The 23,425-nt window shown below is 48.2% G+C and overlaps 1 protein-coding gene across 1 annotated transcript in view; it reads left to right on the top strand.

Moving 5' to 3' along the window:
• GAB2 (GRB2 associated binding protein 2) overlaps positions 1-23,425 on the top strand; it is a 142,645-nt gene that overhangs the window by 65,771 nt on the left and 53,449 nt on the right. Inside the window, exon 2 of the mRNA XM_056858732.1 lies at positions 16,901-17,201. Coding sequence (XP_056714710.1) covers positions 16,940-17,201 — 262 coding nt within the window. The 5' untranslated portion in view covers positions 16,901-16,939. The remainder of the gene's footprint in view (positions 1-16,900; positions 17,202-23,425) is intronic.

The raw sequence follows: 23,425 nt of genomic DNA, 5'->3' as shown, positions 1-23,425 counted from the left end.
GCACGTCCTACCTCTGGATCAACAGGGACTAGAGCAGTGGTTCCCAACCTTTTTTTGGCCAGTCTCCACCTAAGCATCTCTAAAATCCTGATGTCCCCCCTGTGACATATAATTTTTAGCGGGCTTTCCCCTTCTCCATTGTCACCAGCTGACTGCCATGTACATTCTGGTTTTAATTTTAAAAAGGTGTATGTCACAATATATATTTATATACTGTATATGAGGCCCCTAGAACCATAAGAAATGCAAAAAAAATCACTGTTAATAACTCATTCTCAAATTGCCCCCCTTAAAAATCAAATTGCCCCCCTGTGGGGCGTGTACCCCACGTTGGGAACCACTGGACTAGAGATTTTAATACACACATACAAAGAAAGCTGGAGATTGGGTCTCTGGTGCCATGCCCAGAATAGGGTTGCCTCCTCCTCCTCCTTGTTGTGGTTGTTGTATGGAGATAAATTGTGATTCTAGGAGGTCTCCAGGCCTCACCTGGAGGCTGGCAACCGTACATGGTTAAGAACCTGGGAAATGTTACATCTCTACCATGCCGCTGTTCAGATACTGAAATCGGACCAGTTTTTCACAAAGGCACCCTAATTTCCCCAGAGAAGACTTGATAAAGGCTAACCCTGAACCCTCTGTTCCCTCCAGGGATAGGGAGCAATAGACTTATATTTCTCAGCACTTCCCCCCCCCAAACCCTATTTCATTACCTGCCGAAGAAGATTCATGTGTGTTTTTATCCCCCCAACGGTGGGCGCCACAAGATGGCTGTACGTCTATATTTAGCTCCTCTATTAGCAGGCATGTCAAAGGGGAAATTGCATTTAGTGCCCAAACTAAATTGAAATCTGCACGGCAGCCCTATGCGCGCGCGTGGATATATTTATATATATTTTATCGCCGCACAATTTGCGGCTCTGCTGCCTTTGTTCAAATCGTCCTTCAGTCGGCTCCCCGGCTATTCCACAGCCGGTTGGCGGTTTAGCGCAAAACTAATTAGGTTACAAATCTTGCAGCAGCCACACAAAGGGGGAAGCATTGGGGAGAAGAAAGAGTCTTTCCCTCTTTGCCGTGATCAGCTTGCTGCAGCCCTGAATATTATCAGTGATATATCCTAGCAGAGTGGTCTGGTTTTCAAGCACGCATATTTAAAACACAGAGGAAGTCCTCTGTGATAACCCTCCTATACGTTCTTCAAGTTTCTAATTACATAAGAACATAAGAAAAACCCTGCTGGATCAGACCAAGGCCCATCAAGTCCAGCAGTCTGTTCACATAGCGGCCAACCAGGGGCCTCTAGGAAGCCCACAAACAAGACGACTGCAGCAGCACCATCCTGCCTGTGTTCCTCAGCACCTAATATATTAGGCATGCTCCTCTGATACTGGAGAGAATAGGTGTGCAGCATGACTAGTATTCATTTTGACTAATAGCCATGGATAGCCCTCTCCTCCAAGAACGTGTTCACTCCCCTAAAACAGCCTTCTAAGTTGGCTACCATCAACACATCCTGGGGCAGGGAGTTCCACTATTTAACTATGCGTTGTGTGAAGAAATACTTCCTTTTATCAGTTTTGAGACGACAAGAGTCACTGGAAAAGACCGTCATGATAGGAAAAGTTGAGGGCAGCAGGAAAAGAGGAAGACCCAACAAGAGATGGATTGACTCAATAAAGGAAGCCACAGCCTTCAATTTGCAAGATCTGAGCAAGGCTGTCAAAGATAGGACATTTTGGAGGACTTTCATTCATAGGATCGCCATGAGTCGGAAGCGACTTGATGGCACTTAACACACACACACATCAGTTTTGAATCTCTCACCCACCAGCTTCAGCAAATGATCCCACATTCTAAAATTACGAGTGAAGGAGAAAAGCTGCTCCCTGTCCACTCTCCCCATACCATGCATGATTTTATAGACCTCTCTCATTTCTCCCCTTAACCGCCTTTTCAAGCTAAACAGCCCTAAGCATTCCAGCTGCTCCTCATAGGGCCGTTTATGTAGCTCCCTGCTCATTTTGGTTGCTTTTTTCTGCACCTTCTCAAGTTCTGCAATACCCTTTTTTAGGTGTGGTGACCAGAGAAAGGAGAAAGGCCTTGCTGGATCAGGCCCCTCTAGTCCAGCGTTTTGTCTCTCGTAGAGTTGCCGACTGTGTATTGGGAAATCCCCAGAGATTGGGCAGTGGAGCCTGGGAGAGGCAGGGTTTGGTGATGGGTTAGGGATGCCAGCCTCCAGGTGGGACCAGGAGATCCCCAGGAATTAAACCTCCTCTCCAGACTACAGAGATAAGTTCCCCTTGGGGAAAAAAAGGGTACTGTGGAGGGTGGACTCTGTGGCATTGTACCCCGCTGAGGTCTGTGTCCCCAGACTCCATCCCCTAATTTCCAGGAGTTTCCTAACCTGAATCTGGCAACTAGGGTTGCCAACTTCCAGGTAGTGAAGGAGAAAAAAAGACACCTCTGTACTATTATCAGGAGGATGAGCAAACCAGTACAGGAGCAATGCTGATAACAATGCCAATATATTATAGCTACATATACACTTTACAGTATGTTGTAGGAACTCAGCATTATGCACTTTATTTTGGAAAAGGTTATTTGAAACCTGGTATCATGGATGATGATATATGATTGCATGCATTGCATCTTTTGAAGGACTGATGAAGAACTGAGCCTTGTGCTCCGAAACGATCGTATTCTCCTTGACTGTTCATCTTGCAGCATCTGTTTTGAGAAAAGACCAAGATAGTTATTTCAAAGGACTTACTTGATACTTACCTGATAGAATTTATATTTCAAATTAATTGTGGAAACTTTGCACATCCACTGTTGTACTGAATGTATGTGTGATTGGTGGTTTCATTACCACATACTGTAAAGTGTATATGTAGCTATAATATATTGGCATTGTTATCAGCATTGCTCTTGTACTGGTTTTCTCAACTTCCAGGTAGTAGCTGGGATCTCCCACTATTACAACTCATCTCCAGCTGATAGAGATCAGTTCACCTAGAGAAAATGGCTGCTTCGGCAGTTGGACTCTATGGCATTGAAGTCCCTCCCCAAACCACGCCCTCCTCTGGCTCCGCCCCCAAAATCTCCAGGTGTTCCCCAACCCGGAGATGGCAACCCTACTGGCAACCCTACCTCTCCCATTCCCTGCTGGTGACCGGGGGGATCTGGCAACCCTAGGATGGGAAGGACTTCAGCTGGGTATAATGGCGCTCTCCAAAGCAGCCATTTTCTCCAGGGGAGCTGAACTGTTGTCTGGAGCTCCAGGTCCCACCTGGAGTCTGGCAACCCTAGGGCTTCTAGCAGTTGGCCAGCATGATGGACAGCTCCATCAGTTGCTCCCCACCGTTTTGGAAATTAGAAGCGGAGAGTGTTCTTTTAAAGCGCCTTGGCTATTCGGTCAAAAGCTGTCTTCTAAGAAGCGGCGTCGCCGCACAATGGTGCAATGAGTTCCGCAGGTGAATGCTTCCGTTGGTCTGTCTTGATCGTGCTGTGAATTAGTTTCACACACCACAAGTCCACTGCACAGACGGTGATCTAGAAACAATGGCCGTTTCGTGGAGCCTTCCTCAGTGTGCTGTGTGCACCACAGTGAATTATTTCTTGTAGTATAATAATGGGTAGGACAAATTTCACATTCCCATCTTCAAGTCTTTCCTAAAGGCTGAATGTCATAGGAAAGACTTGAAGATGGGGGTTGTAAAATTTGTCGTACCCATTATTTGGATGTTTACCATTGTATATGGAGGTCGTCTCGAATTGAAAGTAACCATTGTCGGACCAGAACCAACAGGTTGAAATTAAATCAAAAGAGTTTCGTTCTAGACATTAGGAAGAACTTTCTAACAGAGAGGTTCCTCAGTGGAACAGGCTTCCTCGGGAGGTGGTGAGCTCTCCTTCCCTGGAGGTTTTTAAGCGAAGGCTAGATGGCCATCTGTCAGCAATGCTGATTCTATGACTGTAGGCAGATGATGAGAGGGAAGACATCTTGGCCATCTTCTGGGCATGGAGTAGGGGTCGCTGGGGGTGTGGGGTGGAGGTAGTTGTGAATTTCCTGCATTGTGCAGGGGGTTGGACTAGATGACCCTGGTGGTCCCTTCCAACTCTTATGATTCTATGATCGTTGTTTTGAACATCCAAGTTACACTTTGCTTTGGAAGACTCATTTATGGACTTTATATGGACTGTACATTCGATAACTATCCCATGGTTTGCTGAGTTTTCACTCTTTATCATATGTGTACTGTATGCAAGAATCGGTTTATATAGTGTAAGCAATGCAGTTGTGGGGAGTGTATTACATGCTTGGCATCCGGTACTTTTTTCTTATTCAGCGCTTTGAGTAGTATGGCGGTATCGTTGTTTTTTGTTCTGTGAATTAGTTTCGGCACGTGGCGATTGGCAACCCTCGATCCGAAAGACCCAGCCTGAGAACCCCAGACTGATTACTTTCAGGCCATTTATTACCCCCAGCCTAACTTCCTTAGAGGTTTATTGGGATGAGAAAATGGTGACGGGAGAGTTGTGTGAGACAACAGGAGGAAGGGAATGAGAAATACGGGGGAACGCAAAAATAGAAGCAACCAAACGCACGCTTTTGTGCCGTTTCGGCTGGCGCGGCGGGGCTAATTTGCCCTTTCTGGTAATTTCATTTTAATGGCTGCTCTGTTCTTATTTACTGCTGTTGCTGTGTTTTCTGGGGTTGCTAATTAATTTGATTAAATGTACTTTTAATGTGCTTTTCATTGATGTTTTAGAATGGTATTCTTAAAAAAAAAGAAGAAGAAGAAGCGTGATATGCCATTTTTAGAATAGGCCAGGTTCAATCTCTGGAATCTGTTCTGGAGGATTTCTGCCTGGGGAAAGAACTCTTCTGTACGTGAGAGATTTTTATTCCTTGGTTTTGTACTGTCTTTTTCTGTGGGCTGTGATTTACAGTCAGCGACCATGGTGTGGGTGGGGAAACAGATAGATACCATTTTAAAAATGCAAATGGACCAATAGCCCAACTCAGGATAAGGCAGTTCATATGTTCAAAAGACTACAACGAGTCCTGTGTTCAAATCTTTGCTTGGGCATGAAGTCCACTGGGTGATTTTTGGGGCGGTCTCTTTCTCAGCTTAGCCTATCTTATGGGTAGGGTTGGCTACCTCCAGGGTTGGCTACTAGCTGGAGATCTCCTGCTATTACAACTGATCTCCAGTCGATCAGCTCACCTGGAGAAAATAGCCGCTTTGGCAATTGGACTCTATGGCATTGAAGTCCCTCCCTTCCCCAAATCTCCCCTTCTCACGCTCCGCCCCAAAAAACCTCCCACAGGTGGCGAAGAGGGACCTGGCAACCCTACTTATGGGGTTGGTGAGAAAGTAAAATGGAGGAAGACAGAATGGTTTATGCCACCTGGATCTTCTCGGAGAAAGGATGAGGCGAAATAGAATAAATATCTAGAGTAAGACCCAACACTCGTATCAATTACACCCCACTTCGGCCTGATTCATGCGGGCAGGGGAATTGAGGCGGAGGACTGGACTGTATTTCTTCTGGTGGCTGGTGGAAGCTGACATTTTAGAATGCTTCCATATGTTAAGAACTCCCCGAAAGCAGAAAGCTAGCACACCAAGCCAAGTGCACCTGTTGGTGTCATTTTTCTTTTCAACGTGAAAGAATATCTGAAGCTGGAAATCTCCCATCTTCAGCCTGCATTGCAGTATGTTCTACCTCCTCTGCTATCTCACCACCTCATTTTCCTGCATGTGTGAACCAGGTATCTTTAGGATTGCCAGGTCCCTCTTCGCCACCGGCGGGAGGTTTTTGGGGCGGAGCCTGAGGAGGGTGGGGCTCGAGGAGGGACTTCGATGCCATAGAGTTCAGTTGGCAAGGTGACCATTTTCTCCAGGTGAACTGATCTCTGTCGGCTGGAGATCAGTTTTAATAGCAGGAGATCTCCAGCTAGGACCTGGAGGTTTTGCAAACTACAGAAAAAGAGCACTCCCGTGCTATTACCATAAGGTTTGGAAATCAACACAGAGATATCAGTACAAAGTGGACACACTAGCTAGTACCTGGAGGTTGGCAACCTGAGGTATCTTCCTTTACTGGGTGGGGAGATGCCTCCCCCCACAAGGAGAAAGCCAGTCATCCTGACGCACCAGAAACGTCGTACGAGACTCAGCGCGCGAATGCAATTCTTGTCTCTAAACGGCCGCTTCCGTCAAGCCGTGTGTACTTTGGCTGGTTCGACGGTTCCCCGCTCGATGTGTTCGTACCATCTGAGCCTCTCTGCTGACAGGCCCATGAGAAAACCGCGCTGCCTCTTGCCCGCACATGAAAGAAAGCAAACCTGTTTGCGGAAGATAAACCCGGCGTCAAGCTTGCGTTGCTTTGAAAAGCCGGCTGATGGATGGTGTGGGGGGCCGCGATAACTTGCCAAGCCAAGCAGGGCTCTCATTTTCTCCTCTCCTTTTTTATTTTTGTGGTTATACTGCTTGCGTCCTCTGCGGAACAAAATGCCACTTTATCTTAATTGAATATTACAGGTGGGCCAAACGTGACCTCTGTGACAGGCAATGCGTCATTTCTGTATCTTCCTGCCGCATGCACGAGAGACGCTGCGCCAGTGCAGAAGACTTACATCCTGGTGTGTGTTGTGTTAAGTGCCGTCAAGTCGCTTCCGACTCATGGCGACCCTATGAATCAATGTCCTCCAAAGCATCTTATCCTTAACAGCCTTGCTCAGGTCTTGCAAATTGAGGGCCGTGGCTTCATTTATAGAGTTGATCCATCTCTTGTTGGGTCTTCCTCTTTTCCTGCTGCCTTCAACTTTTCCTAGCATGACTGTCTTTTCCAGTGACTCTTGTCTTCTCATAATGTGACCAAAGTATGATAGCCTCAGAAGGTCCCATAAATCCCCGGCATCTCCAGTTAAAGGAACCAGGCAAGTAGATCTCTGCCTGAGACCCTGGAGAGCCGCTGCCGGTCTGAGTAGACAGCACTGGACCAAGGGTCTGATTCAGTAGAAGGCAGCTGCACGTGTTCATGTGTTCACTCCGGAAATCCAAGGTTTAAGCATCTCCAGTTGTTGCTTGAAGTTCTCCAGCAAAGGAGACCCCATGGTAACAGGTTCCCTAATCAAACCTGGGTACTCAAACGGTTGGGTGAAACAAGACCTCAATAAAACAATGAAATATATTTATTATAAAGCGCTTATGCATTCATTAAAAACAAACCCTATGGTAACAGATAAAGGGCTGATAATTAAAACCACATGTCAGACCCAATTCTGCCCTCAGGCCTTCCTCAGTGGTCTAATGGAGAGTGTGGTGTAGTGGTTAAGAGCGGTTGTTTGGAGTGGTGGACTCTGATCTGGAGATCCAGGTTTGATTCCCCACTCCTCCACATGAGCGGCGAATGCTAATCTGGTGAACCGAGTTGGTTTCTCCACTCCTCCTCATGAAGCCAGCTGGGTGACTTTTGGGCTAGTCACAACTCTCTCAGAACTCTCTCAGCCCCACCTACCTGTTGGGAGAGGAAGGGAAGGTGATTGTAAGCAGTTTGATTCTTCCTTACCGTAACCGGTAGAGAAAGTTGGCATATAAAAACCAACTCTTCTTCTTCTACGACAACGCATTTTTCGAACATAAAATTTCAGATTTACAAATATAATTTAGTGTCAGCATGGGTATGTATTATTAGATGTAATCCAACTGAGTGTTGCTAAACTATATTTAGAAATGCATAAGAACACATCCAAGGAGTGTAGTTAAAACAATTCGTTCAAGACCGGGCTTGCATAACATTCAAATTGTACACCTCATTATCAACCAAAAGTAAAAGTCTTTTCCCTCTCTGTTTCGTCTCCCTATTCAAACTGCCAGGGCCGGCGTCAACGTACCCCAAGGTGGGGCAGCTGTCAGGGCTAGAGTTGCCAACCTCCAGGTAGTAGCTAGAGATCACCCGCTATTACGACTGATCTCCAGCCGATAGAGATCAGTTCCCCTGGAGAAAACGGCCGCTTTGGCAATTGGACTCTATGGCGTTGAAGTCCCTCCCCTCCCCAAACCCTGCCCTCCTCAAGCTCAAGAGCCACTGTGGTGTAGTGGTTGAGAGCGGTGGTTTGGATTGGTGGACTCTGATCTGAAGAACTGGGTTTGATTCCCCACTCCTGCACATGAAGCCAGCTGGGTGACCTTGGGCTAGTCACACTCTCTCAGCCCCACCTCCCTCACAGGGTGTCTGTTGTGGGGAGGGGAAGGGAAGGTGATTGTAAGCCGGTTTGATTCTCCCTAAAGTGGTAGAGAAAGTCGGCATATAAAAACCAACTCTTCTTCTTCCAGAGTCTCAAGGCAAGGTCTTCCACGTCACCTATCACCTAAGCCTTTTAAACAAGAGGTGCAGTTAGACAGGCTAACCTACCTCACAGGAGAGGGCCGTGGCTCAGTGGTAGAGCATCTACTTTGCATGCAGAAAGTCCCAGGTTCAATCCCAGGCATCTCCAGTTAAATAACCAGGCAGTAGATGATGTGAAAGACCTGAGCCTGAGCCCCTGGAGAGCTGCTTCTAGTCTGAGGAGGCAATGCTGACCATCATGGACCAAAAGGTCAGATTCAGTATAAGGCAGCTTCTTTTTCTTTCTCTTCTTCTTCAACCCAAGCCTGTCCTCCCATAACTTAAGACCATTAGATCGATGCCTAGCCCTCTGTAGCGGCAGAGAACAGTGCCCACCGTGGGGGGCAACGCTTCTGTCTTTCCCTTGAGACAGCTCTCCTTCCAAATCCTGTTTTCCTGAGGAATGACGGGGGCAAACGCTGGCAGAACCTCCTCTGCTGCTCATACGGGGCGCGGCAGAAGACTTCTTCGGCGTGTTTTGCCTGTGTTTCAGCTTGTGTGGGAGGAAATGACCGAGGAAGCACCATAGCAGGGGGGTTCTTGGCGTCAGGAGGGATGTTGTAGAAAAGGGCAAGAGTCCAGTAGCACCTTAAAGACTAACAAAAATATTTTCTGGTAGGGTATGAGCTTTCGTGAGCCACAGCTCACTTCTTCAGGTATCTGAAGAAGTGAGCTGTGGCTCACGAAAGCTCATAACCCTACCAGAAAATATTTTTGTTAGTCTTTAAGGTGCTACTGGACTCTTGCCCTTTTCTACTACTGCAGACAGACTAACACGGCTACCCACTGTGAATTATCTTCAAGGAGGGATGCTGCAAGCTAGTGGAGAATCCCCCAGGGCCTCTGAATACCAGCGCTAGGAGGCGGCATCAGGAGAAGGACTCGCCCTGTGTGACTTCTTTGTTGGCCCAGCGGGGCAGCTAGTTGACCCCCGTGCGAAACAGGATGCTGGATGAGGCGAACCGCTGGTCTGATCCCGCAAGGCTCCTTGGTTATTCTGGAGACCCAAGACCTGCCGGTGCCTACCCTGAATTGACAATCTCCAGTAGACAACATAAAGGGAGATGTCATGGATTGACAAAGAGAAGAAGAAGAAGAGCTGGTTTTTTTATGTCAACTTTCTCTACCTTTTAAGGAGAATCAAACCAGTTTACAATCTCCTTCCCTTCCTCTCCCCACAACGGACACCTTGTGAGGTAGGTGAGGCTAAGAGAGCTCGAAGAGAACTGTGACTAGCCCAAGGTCACCCAGGTGGCTTCATGTGGAGCAGTGGGGAAACCAACCTGGTTCACCAGATTAGGAGCAGCATACTAGATGGACTCTTGGTATGATCCTGAAAGGCAAGTTAAACTAATTCATTAAAACATTTATATCTCCCTTTTCCCATGGGTCCAGGTAGCTTACAATAGCATTCAAAGGTTATAAAGTAGTAATGAGAGACTTTAATGGAAGAAGGAGCAGAAAAGAGCAACCAAAATAATCAGGGGGCTAGAGCAACTGCCCTATGAGGAGCGGTTAAAACGCTAAGGCTGTTTAGCTTGGAAAGAATGTGGTTAAGGGGAGACATGATAAATTACGCATGGTATAGAGAGGGTAGAAAGGGAGAAGCTTTTCTCCGTCTCTCATAATACTAGAATGTGGGGTCATCTACTGAAGCTGGAGGGTGAGAGATTCAAAACAGAGAAAAGGAAGCATTTCTTCACACAACGCAGAGTTAAATTGTGGAACTCCCTGCCCCAGGATGTGGCGATGGCTGCCAACTTGGAAGGCTTTAAGAGAGGAGTGGACATGTTCATGGAGGAGAAGGCTATTCATGGCTTCTAGTCAAGATGAATACCGATCATGATGCATCCCTATTCTCTCCAGTATCAGAGGAGCATGCCTGTTATATGAGGTGCGGTGGAACACAGGCAGGATGGTGCTGCTGCAGTCATCTTGCTTGTGGGCTTCCTGGAGGCACCTGGTTGGCCACGGTGTGAACAGACTGCTGGACCTGATGGGCCTTGGTCTGATCCAGAAGGGCCTTTCTTATGTTCTTATGTTCTTAATATATAATGAAAGAGTCAAACACACACACCCCAACCAAATACAGCCTAATACAATCTATGAAAATGTAATAAAGCTCCTGCAACCTACTGTCGGTTAAAGTTCTAGCAAGTAAAATAGCTTTACAATGCCTCCTAACGTTGTCCAAGGACGGCACTCCCCGCATCTCCTTGGGGAACCGGTTCCGTAAAATGGGAGTAGCCACAGAAAAAGCAGCAACTTGGGAGTCGGGGAGGGTGACGGAGCGTCAAAACCACCTTTTATCGGCCAAAACATGCTCGCTACAATCTGGTAATGTTGCGTGAGGAGGGAGCCGTTGTCCGGTCCCAGCCAGGACAGCTGTGTTGCGAGGGCCGCAGGATCGTATCAGCGCTCCCTTGACAACCTATGATTAAAGGCTGACGCTGGTTTCGCACTTTTAAAACCCTCGCTCTGCTCCCCGCTGTCTGCCTCTGGCAGCTGGGCCGATACAGATTAGACAAATACATGCGCGGCCTTCTTGGCACCGCGACGCATGATCTGAGAAACAGCCCTCGAAGCGAGCGCTCTTTCCTACACACAAAACAGATGTTTGCCCAGGAGAGGAAAATGTCGTTCGGGTGGGGGAGCAGGAAGCTCCGCGTGCGAGAGGACTTGTAAAATTGTCCTGTGAAGAGAAGGGGAGAGGCTGCTAAAGCGTCCGCAAACGGCACCAGGATCTTGTGTCGACACTTTGGGGTCTGGCACTTCCTAAGCCAGTGGTCTTCGGCTTATGGGTTGGGACCCTCAGGTGGACGGTGGAGTTCCCCAACTGCTGTATGTTTTTGCTGCTTTTCGGAAAGACATAGAATCGTAGAGTTGGAAGGGACCACCAGGGTCATCTAGTCCAACCCCCTGAACAATGCAGGAAATTCCAAACTACCCCCCCAGTGACCCCTACTCCATGCCCAGAAGATGGCCAAGATGGCCTCCCTCTCATCATCTGCCTAAGGTCACAGAATCAGCATTGCTGGCAGATGGCCGTCTAGCCTCTGCTTAAAAGACTCCAGAGAAGGAGCACTTTCCTCCTCCCGAGGAAGCCTGTTTCATTGAGAAACCGCTGTACCTGTTAGAAAGTTCTTCCTAACGTTTAGACGGAAACTCTTTTGATTTAATTTCAACCCGTTGGTTCTGGTCCGATCTTCTGGGGCAACAGAAAACAGCTCGGCACCCTCCTCTCTAGGTAGGGGGGCTTACCGGCTGTAAATTGAGGCCTCAGCCTAGAAACCACCTGCGCTTTGACGTCACTTCAGGAAGTGATGTCATCAGGTTGCCGATGACATGGGAGACGCCAACATGGTGACGTCACTTCCGGAAGTGACATCAACGTGCTAACACGTTGACCAGGCCAAGGCCTCAATTTAGGGTTGGTAAAGTGAGGCAGGATCGTGGCCCAGTAGAAGACCATTCAGCAGCAGGCATTGGAGAAGGCCTTTGACCAAGTAAACAAAGTAAACAATACTCTGTTGTATTGTTGGCTGCCTGACAACACTGAATTATTTTTCTCCCTGTCCTGGATGGCCCAGGCTAGCCCAATCTCATCAGATCCCAGAAGCTAAGCAGGGTCAGCCCTGGTTAATATTTGGATAGGAGACCAGCAAGGACGTCCAGGGTCATTATCCAGAGACAGGCAATGGCTAACCACCTCTGCTCCTCTCATGCCTTGAAAACCCTACGGGGTCTCCATAAGTCAACTATAATGGGTTTCTGGCAGCGGGGTGTTGTACTTCAAGTACTTGCAAGGCTGTCATATAGAGGAGGGTGCCAAGTTGTTTTCTGTTGCCCCAGAAGGTTGGACCAGAACCAACGGGGTTGAAATTAAATCAAAAGAGTTTCCATCTAGACCACTGGTTCCCAACCGGGGGTCCATGGACCCCCAGGGGTCCGCGAGAACTAAATTAAGGTCCGCGAAACAAAGTTATAAACCCATAATAAATTAATATTTTCAATTAAAAGTTCTCTATTATAAAAATATATATTCAAATATTATTCTAAGTTTAATGTTTAACTAACAGCTATGATTAAAGTTTATTTTCAAATTCTCTGAATTTTTATTTTGAACCTTGGGGTCCCTGCACCGAACAAAAAAGTCCTAGTGGTCCCTGGTCAAAAAAAGGTTGGGAACCACTGCCCTACGGGGTCTCCGTAAGACAACTATAATGGGTTTCTGGCAGTGGGGTGTTGTACTTCAAGTACTTGCAAGGCTGTCATATAGAGGATAGTGCCAAATTGTTTTCTGTTGCCCCAGAAGGTTGGACCAGAACCAACGGGTTGAAATTAAATCAAAAGAGTTTCCATCTAGACATTAGGAATAACTTTCTAAGAGAGCGGTTCCTCAGCGGAACAGGCTTCCTCTGGAGGTGGTGGGCTCTCCTTCCCTGGATGGCTAGATGGCCATCTGTCAGCAATGCTGATTCTTAAGCAGATGATGAGAGGGAGAGCATCTTGGACATCTTTTGGGCATGGAGTAGGGGTCACTGGGTGAGTGGGGGGTGGAGTTAGTTGTGAATTTCCTGCATTGTGCAGGGGGTTGGACAAGATGACCCTGGTGGTCCCTTCCAACTCTATGATTCTATGAAAAGACCTCTCTCTGCCCAGGACCCCAGAGAATCACTGCCAATCAGGACAGATAGCGCTGAACTTAGTGGAGCAAGGAACACACTTGCTAAAGGGCGTACTTGGCACAAAAGTCTGCATTTTCTTTCCGTTCAGATTCGGCACAGCTCCAATTCTCTGCAAGGAGGGGGAAAAAACTAAATGTTTCCTCAGAATGCGTACTGGCAAAAGCCCCCGTTTTCTCAGCCGTTTGTCACCTTGGCTCTGAGCCTCCTGACAAGGCTCATAAATCACACTCCTTGTCCGTTCAAGGTCTCTTCCGTCTCCAGCGCATGGCAGCCCGAGACGTTGGGCTGCCTGAGGCAGAAAATCCAACTTAAAACGTCTCCTCACATAATAATTAGCGCACACCCCTCCCCTTCTGCAGCTTCTGTTCCATTTCAGCGGGGTTGGCTCAGGAGAACCTCTCTGTGGATTGGGGCCCAAGGGGCCAGATATCTGCTGGTCGCCCACACCATTATCAAAACAGAGAAAAGGAAGCATTTCTTCACACAACGCATAGTTAAATAGTGGAACTCCCTGCCCCAGGATGTGGTGACAACTGTCAATTTGGAAGGCTTGAAGAGGGGAGTGGACATGTTCATGGAGGATGGGGCTACCCATGGCTACTAGTCAGAATTGATACTAGTCATGATGCATACCTATTCTCTCCAGGATCAGAGGAGCATGCCTATTATATTGGGTGCTGTAGAACACGGGCAGGATAATGCTGCTGCAGTCATCTTGTTTGTGGGCTTCCTGGAGGCACCCAGTTGGCCACTGTGTGAACAGACCGCTGGACTTGATGGGCCTTGGTCTGATCCAGCAGGGCTTTCCTTATGTTCTTATGGAGGATGGGGCTATCCATGGCTACTAGGCTACTAGTCATGATGCACACTTATTCTCCCCAGGATCGAAAAGCATGCCTAATATATTAGGAGCCGTGGAACACAGGCAGGACAATGTTGCTGCAGTCATCTTGTTTGTGGGCTTCCTAGAGGCACCCGGTTGGCCACTGTGTGAACAGACTTCTGGACTTGATGGGCCTTGGTCTGATCCAGCAGGGCCTTTGTTATGTTCCTTGTTAAAAACGTGCTGGAATTCTTAGAGCCGCTGAGATATATTTAATGATAGCGAGAGTAACCTTCCCATCATTATCAGACCGGACGTTTTTCTTTTGTTCTTATGTGGTGATGGCCACCAACTTGGAAGGCTTTAAGAGCAGAGTGGACATGTTCATGGAGGAGAGGGCTATGCATGGCTACTAGTCAAAATGGATACTAGTCATGATGCATACCTATTATCTTAGGTGCTGTGGAACACAGTCAGGACAATGCTGCCTCAGTCGTCTTGCTTGTGGGCTTCCTGGAGGCACCTGGTTGGCCATTGTGTGAAAAGACCGCTGGACTTGATGGGCCTTGGTCTGATCCAGCAGGGCCGTTCTTATGTTCCTTGTTAAAAACGTGCTGGAATAAATTCTTAGAGCCGCTGAGATATAGTTAATGATAGCAAGAGTAACCTTCCCATCATTATCAGACGGGAAGTTTAATCAGTTATAGTCATCAGAGAGATTTGGAGAGGTAAGAAAGACAAGGAGCGATAAGGGAAGCTCTCAACCTAACATTATTTATTTAGTATATTAGATTTCTCTCCCACCCTTCCTCGGCCACAGCCAAGCCACATAAAACCTATGGGGGGGGGGGGAGAAAACAATGTGTTACGGCAGGGGTCCCCAATGTGGTACCTGGTGCCTGCCAAGTGTTTTTAGAAAGTTTTTGATTAGTATTGGGGATCAGATTGGCTGTGCAGATTAAAATAACATCGGTTCACCACAAGCAGCCACCATAGTCTTTATTTTATTCTCTCTCTTCTTTTCTGGTCCATTAAAAAAAAATGCATTTCCCCCTGCATTTGGGCTTCCTGTGTGTGTTTGTGTGTGTGTACGTCATGCAATGGCCATTTTGTGCTTGGCTTCGCCTCTCAAAGCTGCCATTTTGTGGTTGCGCTAGGGTTGCCAGTTCCCTCTTCACCATTGCTGGGAGGTTTTTGGAGCAGAGCCTGAGGAGGGTGGGGTTTGGGGAGGGACTTCAATGCCATAGAGTCCCATTGTCAAAGGGGCCGTTTTCTCCAGATGAACTGATCTCTATCGGGTGGAGATCTGTTGTAATAGCAGGAGATCCCCAGCTAGTACCTGGAGGTTGGCAACCCTTGGTTGCGCCCACCACCCTGGGTCAGAACTTCCAAGGTGCCCACATGCTCAAAAAGATTGGGGACCCCTGTGTTGTGGTTTCTGGCAACTGAAGCCCACATGGTCAAATCCCAGCACAAGTACTGTTAGCAATACTCCCATGTGATCCTTAATAGTAGGGGCTAGGGAGGGACTGTGGTTCAGTGGTAGAGCACCTGCTTTGCATGCAGAAGGTCCCAGGTTCAATCCCCGGCATCTCCAATTAAATTGATCAGGTGGGAGATGATGTGAAAAACCTCTGCTTAGGACCATGGAGAGCTGCTGCCAGTCTGAGTAAGCAATACTCAGGGATCACCTCTTCCTGACCCAATGTTTTAGTAGTTGCCTGTATGTCTTTGTACATATTTTAGCTCTCCTTTTAATTTTTTTTTAGTGGCATCCTTAACGGTCATTTTATTATGTATGTTTTAATTTGTTAGCCACGTTGCTGGCCCTGGTAAGGGCAGAAAAGGCAGGATATAAATTCTGTAAAATAAACAAATAATAGATCAGCTCTGGAAAATTAGAGAACTTGATTGAACTGGGAAAGCGTTCACTCAATCTGTTCGGGTGACGGAAGCACACAAGCATAGCAAAGGAGCTGGGTTTGGGCCAGATGTCGACAAACTGCTGGCGAATTCTGGTTTGCAGTCAGGTATGAAATGCAAAGCCGCACAAGGGGAGAAAGAGAACATATGAGTTCTGTCTTTTCATAAGAACCAGCAAGAATGCGGTCTGTTTCTATATGAGGTCCATCGTGTTTCTTGAAGAAGAATCCTCGAAACAGGTAGAAATACCGGACGCCTGTTAAAAAGGAAGAGAAAGAAGGATGGACTTAACTTGTTAAGCAAGAGATTGTGTATTTAACAACTATGGAAGGTTGACTAAGCTTTCATGACCAAAGTAAAAAAAGTTACTTATAATTAGGACTTACGTGATGTCCTGTTGTTATTCAAGTTATGGCAACATTGTTTGATGTATTCAAGATTGTGAGAGTGTTGTATTGTATCATAGTAATTATTGTTAACAGTAAAAGGTAAAGGTCCCCTGTGCAAGCACTGGGTCATTCCTGATCCATGGGGTGACGTCACATCCTGACGTTTACTAGGCAGACTTTGTTTACGGGGTGGTTTGCCAGTGCCTTCCCCAGTCATTTTCCCTTTACCCCCACCAAGCTGGGTACTCATTTGACTGACCTTGGAAGGATGGAAGGCTGAGTCAACCTTGAGCCGGCTACCTGAAACTCAGGTCATGAGCAGAGCTTTTGACTACAGTACTGCAGCTTACCACTCTGTGCCACGGGACTCTTATTGTTAACAGTACTTATCTGAGAATATATTCAATTTGCACTTATTGCTCTTACCTGATTGTTAGCCTGTTTTGCTGTATTTTTTGTTGTATGTATGAAATGCAGCCTAAAGGAAGAAATACAACTGGGTTTCCTTCCCTTCCTGGATCCAATAGTTTAATTCAGCATAAGGCAGCTTCAGATGTTCATGCGCTCCATACCTGCCACTGTTCTAGCCAGGTAGCATGGACACATCTGAATTAGCCGTTGGCCGATGTTCGTCATGTTCTCACCTCCAATGACAGTCCTTTCTGTTCCTTCACCAGGCATGGAAGAAGCGCTGGTTTATCCTCCGCAGTGGCCGCATGAGCGGGGACCCGGACGTGCTGGAGTATTACAAGAATGACCATTCCAAGAAGCCCCTCCGGGTGATCAACCTCAACTTCTGCGAGCAGGTGGACGCAGGCCTCACCTTCAACAAGAAGGAACTGCAGGACAGTTACGTCTTCGACATCAAGACCAGTGAGAGGACCTTCTACCTGGTGGCCGAAACAGAGGAGGACATGAACAAGTGGGTCAGGAGCATTTGCCAGATCTGCGGCTTCAACCAGTCCGACGAGAACTCAGGTACGGCTAAGGGTTCACGGTCAGGAGCGCATGAGGAGATTTCAAAATGGAATGAGGTCATAAATCAAAAGCTGGCAAGATTAGGTGAAAAAGATTGCTTGTTTGGTGTGCAAACTTTAAAAGCTTGAAATTCTTTGAGGGTAGGGGGGTCTTTGAAAAGTGATGGAGGGGCCTGTGGCTCAATTGAAGAGCCTCTGCTTTTCATGCAGAAGGTCCCAGGTTCAATCCCTGGCATTTCCAGTTAAATTGCTTTCTTTAAGTATTCGAACGGCTGTTGCTTAGAGGTGGGCAGGGAGCTGTTCCTGTTGGCAACAGAGGATAGGAATTGCAATAATGGGTTTGAATTGCAGGCTGAAAGGTACTGGCTGGATATTTTGAAAGGTAAAGGTCCCCTGTGCAAGCCCCAGGTCATTTCTGTCCCATGGGGTGACGTCACATCCTGACGTTTACTAGGCAGACTTTGTTTATGGGGTGGTTTGCCATCGCCTTCCCCAGTCATCTACACTTTACCCCCAGCAAGCTGGATACTCATTTTACTGACTCATTTTAACCTTCCTTGGAGGTTTTTAAGCAGAGACTAGATGGCCATCAGTCAGCAATGCTGATTCTATGAACTTAGGCAGTTCCTGAGAGGGAGGGCATCTTGGCCATCTTCTGGGCATGGAGTAGGGGTCACTGGCTGTGTGTGGGGGAGGTAGCTGTGAAATTCCTGCATTGTGCAGAGGGTTGGACTAGATGACGCTGGTGGTCCCTTCCAATTCCATGATTCTATGATTCTAAGGCTGAGTTTACCTTGAACCGGCTACCTGAAACCAACTTCCGTTGGGATCGAACTCAGGTCGTGAGCAGAGCTTGGACTGCAGTACTGCAGCTTACCACTCTGCGCCAAGGGGCTCTACTAGCTGGATATTAGGAAAACAGTTTTTACCATAAGAGTTGTTCAAAAGTGGAATCGGCTACCTAGGGAGGTGGCGAACTCCCCCTCACTGGTAGACTTTAAGCAGAGGCTGGACAAGCACTTGTCAGGGATGCTCTAGGCCAGTGGTTCTCAACCTTTTTCGAGTCGCGACCCCCTTTTACAATTGCCAAGTAACCTGCGACCCTCGTCACATTTGCATAAATTTGCATAAATGACATTTTCAATAGGATAAAGAAAACACTTTTTTGGGGGGGGCAGTCCAGGGTATCCATATATATAATTACTTAAAATTTTAAAGTTTAAAACAAACAAGCAAACGGTACTACCACCTGTTGCGCAGCGGCTGTGACTGTGTGGCGCAGCAACCTTTCCTGGCACAGAGGAAAGAATGCCTCTGAGCATGCACTGCGTTCCTTGTCCTCCTCTCTCTCCCCAAAAACTCTTCCAAGCAGGCCGGGGCTCTCGCGAGGAAACCCCCTCTCTTGTGACTGGGACACTGCTCGTGCACAGAACTGCAGTTATCCCTCAAAGCGGAGTTCCGTTTAATCACCTCACGAGAGCAAAGGGCCAGGAAAGAGCCGAGGGCCGCTTATCCCGCTCGGACTTTTCGTGCCTTTTTCTCCCCTCCGCCAGTCACTGCTCCTTCTGCGCCTCACCGAACCTGTGCGCTCGAGGGGGAAATCCCGAACTGCGCATGCACTTCGACTCTCTCCCCCTTGGCCTTGCCAGAGCGGAACTGATGACTCAGGGCAGAAAAGCGAAGCCACACTACAGACATGCACACTTGGATTCCAGGCTGAAGCTCCTGCCCCACCCAAGCATGGCTAAAAGTAAAAACAACGTGGCTGTAGCGGCCTCAAGGGGGACCGCCCTCTTCTCCTCTGAGACCTGAACTGGCCGAGCCAGGGGAGCTTCCTTGGCCTCCCACACATCCTGCCGCATCATCCGCCCAGTGCAGCTGCGACCGCGCCCAGGGCTGGCCAGCCCGCCTCTCAGCTGGGCAGCGGGGCTACAGCTGGTGTGCGGTGGCATGCCGCCACATCTCTGCAGCCCGGCTCCTTCTGGCTGTCGGTCGGCCAGTTCCTCACCTCTCTGCAGACGGATCAGGGTTACAGGGCATCTGGGTTAGTCCTGGACAGCCCGGGGGGGCTGTCCCAGGACAGTGGCGGCGACCCCCCAGAAAACACTTCGTGACCCCCTTGGGGGTCCCGACCCCCTGGTTGAGAACCACTGCTCTAGGCTGATCCTGCATTAAGCAGGGGGTTGGACTAGATGGCCTCTATGGAACCTCCCAACTCTATGATTCTGATTCTAAGATCAAAAGGGCCATTTATGCATGGCTGTTTCCTTGCCTATTGTATTACCGGTAGGTGCTGTGGAAAATGGGCAGGACAATGCTGCTGCAGTCGTCTTGTTTGTGGGCACCTGGTTGGCCACTGTGGGAACAGACTGCTGGATTTGATGGGCCTGGGTCTGATCCAGCAAGGATTTTCTTATGTTCTTATGGAGGATGGGGCTATCCATAGCTACTAGTCAAAATGGACACTAGTCATGATGCATACCTATTCTCTCCAGGATCAGAGGAGCATGCCCATTATATGAGGTGCTCTGGAACACAGGCAGGAGAATGCTGCTGCAGTCATCTTGTTTGTGGGCTTCCTAGAGGCACCCGGTTGGCCACTGTTTGAACAGACTGCTGGACTTGATAGACCTTGGTCTGATCCAGCATGGCCTTGCTCATGTTCTTATGTTCACTATGTTGCATAATTCATAATAATAACGTGCATTTGTCATGGGAGGGGTGGAGTAGCTGTATGCCTTTCAACACGACGTCATTTTCACATCGGCAGGTGGCCTGATAGAGTTTGAAAAAGGCAGACTGTCCTTGCATGTGGATAGCCGGTTCCATTTTGACCTGTTGGGTCGCTGCGCTTATCAGTTTTCAAGGTCCGATTCCTACCGAAGGTCAGTTTTGCAGAATCAACGTGCGCAAAAAAGACCCCTCTGCTTTCGTTCCTCAGAAGAACTGTGGAAAATAAGCTGCGGACGAGCTCTTCCCCAAGAGAGAAGAGGAATGGTTTAAAATGGAAAAACGCCAAGACTTGGCCCCCTGAAGGGAATGCTCTCTTCCCTCCCCTCTCCACCCCTGCCCTGCATACACGCTCCTCCCCAGTGACCTCAAGGGCAGGCAAGTGGAGAAGAGCGGGGGGGGGGGACGCTGTTGAGATGAACTTGCTTAATACTCAAAGAAAGGAAGTGTTTCCACCTGCCAAGCTGAATGTCTGACTCGTCTTAAAGAAAACCATAATGCCCCAAGGCAGCAAACTCAGCAGATGCATCCAGATGCGTTAGAAAGGAGAGGCGTCTCAGTCTGGGGACAAGACGTTTCAAAGCTGCTTTGCGTCACAGGAAGGCCTAGGGTTACCAGGTCCCTCTTCACCACCGGTGGGAGGTTTTGGGGGCGGATCCTGAGGAGGGCGGGGTTTGGGGAGGGGAGGGACTTCAATGCATAGTTAAATTGTGGAACTCCCTACCCCAAAATGTGGTGATGGCTGCCAACTTGGAAGGCTTTAAAGGAGAGTGGACATGTTCATGGAGGAGAGGGCTATTCATGGCTACTAGTTAAAATAGATACTAGTCATGATGCATACCTGTTCTCTCCAGGATCAGAGGAGCAGGCCCATTATATCAGGTGCTGTGGAACACAGGCAGGACAATACTGCTGCAGTTGTCTTGTTTGGGGGCTTCCTAGAGGCACCCAGTTGGCCACTGTGTGAACAGACTGCTGGACTTGATGGACCTTGGTCTGATCCAGCAGGGCTTTTCTTATGTTCTTAATGCCATAGAGTCCAGTTGGCAAAGCGGCCATTTCCTCCAAGTGAACTGATCTCTATCGGCAGGAGATCAGTTGTAATATTATTTTCCCTAATATCCAGCCAGTACCTCTCTGCTTGCAATTTAAACTCGTTATTGTGAGTCCTATTGTCTGCTGCCAACAGGAACAGCTCCCTGCCCTTCTCTAAGTGACAGTCCTTCAAACACTGAAAGAGAGCAATCATGTCCCCCCCTCAACCTCCTCTTCTCCAGACTGCACATTCCCAACTCCCTCAGCCTTTCCTCATAGGACTTGGTCTCCAGGCCCCTGATCATCCTCATCACTCTCCTCTGCACCTGCTCCATTCTGTCCACATCCTTCTTGAAGTGAGGCCTCCAGAACTGCACACAATACTCCAGGTGTGACCTGACCAATGCAGTGTACAGCGGAACTATGACATCTTGCAATTTGGATGTTATGCCTCTGTTGATGCACCCCAAGAATCAGGAGGAGGAGGAAGAAGAAGAAGAAAAGGAGCCTCAAAGTGGCTTACAATCGCCTTCCTTTCCTCTCCCCACAACAGACACCTTGTGAAGTAGGTGAGGCTGAGAGAGTTCTGAGAGAACTGTGACTAGGCCAAGGTCACCCAGCAGGCTTCATGTGGAGGAGCTGAGAATCGAACCCGGTTCTTCAGATTAGAGTTCACTGTTCTTAACCACTACACCATAATGGCTCTCTAAGGTAACATAGGTAATAGGTGATGTGAAAAACCTGGATCCAAGACCCTCCATGTGAACTGTGACACCCTTTCCTCTTTTGGTGTTAGATTGGCAGCACATTTGCCAAAAGTCAAGTTCGAGTCCAGTGGCATCTTACAAACCAACAAGATTCCTAGGGCTGTAAGGGGCTAGCCTGATCTCGTCAGATCTCAGAAGCTAAGCCGGGTCGGCCCTGGTTAGTATTTGGATGTGAGACCACCAAGGAACACCAGGGTTGCTGTGCAGAGGAAGGCCCTGGCAAACCACCTCTGTTAGTCTCTTGCCATGAAAACCCCAAAAGGGGTCGCCATAAGTCGGCTGTGACTTGACGGCACTTTACACACACAAGCTTTTGAAAGTCAAAGGTCCCTTCATTGAGCTTTGACTTTCGAGAGCTCATACCCTGGAAATCCTGTTGGTCCATAAGGTGTTACCGGACTTGAAACCACGCTCGTCTCTCTCGAATCCAGTAAGGCATCCAGCCCAACCTAAACTATGTTAAAATAAATACCACTCCAGCTACTAGTACGTTGTTCAGGCTTCTGGCACAAAACTGAATAAAAGCAGAGACTCAGAAATATTATTTTCTTTCAGCCCTGGGTGTTGCCGCTTTTGCATGTGACGACTGCCGACAGAAAGGCATCATGATCTAGTGCGACTTTTTCAAGTTGTCTGCCTTTAGCCAAGGCTTTTCACACTGACTGTCTGAAGAGGAATCTCTGAATGTCCACCTCACAACCCCCTGGTGCGCTGCGGGAAAACCTGGGGCGCATCCTGTGGGAACTGAGAGCCCCCTCTCAATGGCACCCCCAGGTTTCTTGCACCTGTGCATTGAAGGGAGGGGCTGTGGCTCAGTGGTAGAGCACCTACTTGGCATGCAGAAGGGCCCAGGTTCAATCCCTGGCGTCTCCAGTTAAAGGGACTAGGCAATTAGGTGATGTGAAAGAACTCTGCCTGAGACCCCGGAGAGCTGCTGCTGGTGTGAGTAGATAATAGTGACTTTGATGGACCAAGGGTCTGATTCAGTATAAGGCGGCTTCATGTGTTCATGTGAGGTGTCGCATCAGTGCAAACCGTCTTCTTTCAGGACCTTTTGTCTGCTGGTGTGATCAGAAGAGTTCTGATGAAGCCAAAGGTTGGAAGCCACGGATCTAATAGGCAGGGGAGTAAGAGCAAAATTCTAAGCTGTGCAGTGATTCCCACTGAGAGATAATGGATGCACACATCAACTGTGGCGCGGGAGGGAAGGCGGTATGGTGTAGCCAGGTTTCGGAAGCTAAGCAGGGTCAGTACTTGGAAGGGACACCAATACGGAAGACACTGCAGAAGAAGGCAGTGGCACACCACCTCGGCTCTCATTTGCTTTGGAGGCCTCTTGCTCGCCATAAGTCAGCTGTGACTTGACGGCACCTTACACCGTAGCACATGTTCACCTGATTCACTCAGGAGAGCAAGGGAACAGAAAAGCGAGGTGGTAGAATAGACTGCACCGCTTCAGACTGCGGGCATCAGGTTTCAGCTCTGAAGCTTCCTTCGCGTTCCAAATCAAGCTCCGTGCAAGTAGAAATCAAGCAGCGCAGGAAGATAGGCTCTACTCGTCTCTTTGCTTCATCTGCTGGTTTTCTGCTGGCAGGGAAGTTTTGAATGTAAGGGAGCATTCCCAAACATAGAATCATAGAATCCTAGAGTTGGAAGGGACCACCAGGGTCATCTAGTCCAACCACCTGCACAA

This window comes from Euleptes europaea, chromosome 12, assembly GCF_029931775.1.
Source record: "Euleptes europaea isolate rEulEur1 chromosome 12, rEulEur1.hap1, whole genome shotgun sequence".
Taxonomy (NCBI): domain Eukaryota; kingdom Metazoa; phylum Chordata; class Lepidosauria; order Squamata; family Sphaerodactylidae; genus Euleptes; species Euleptes europaea.
The sequence above is the reverse complement of the archived record's forward strand: the minus strand, read 5'-3'. Positions and strand labels throughout refer to the sequence as shown.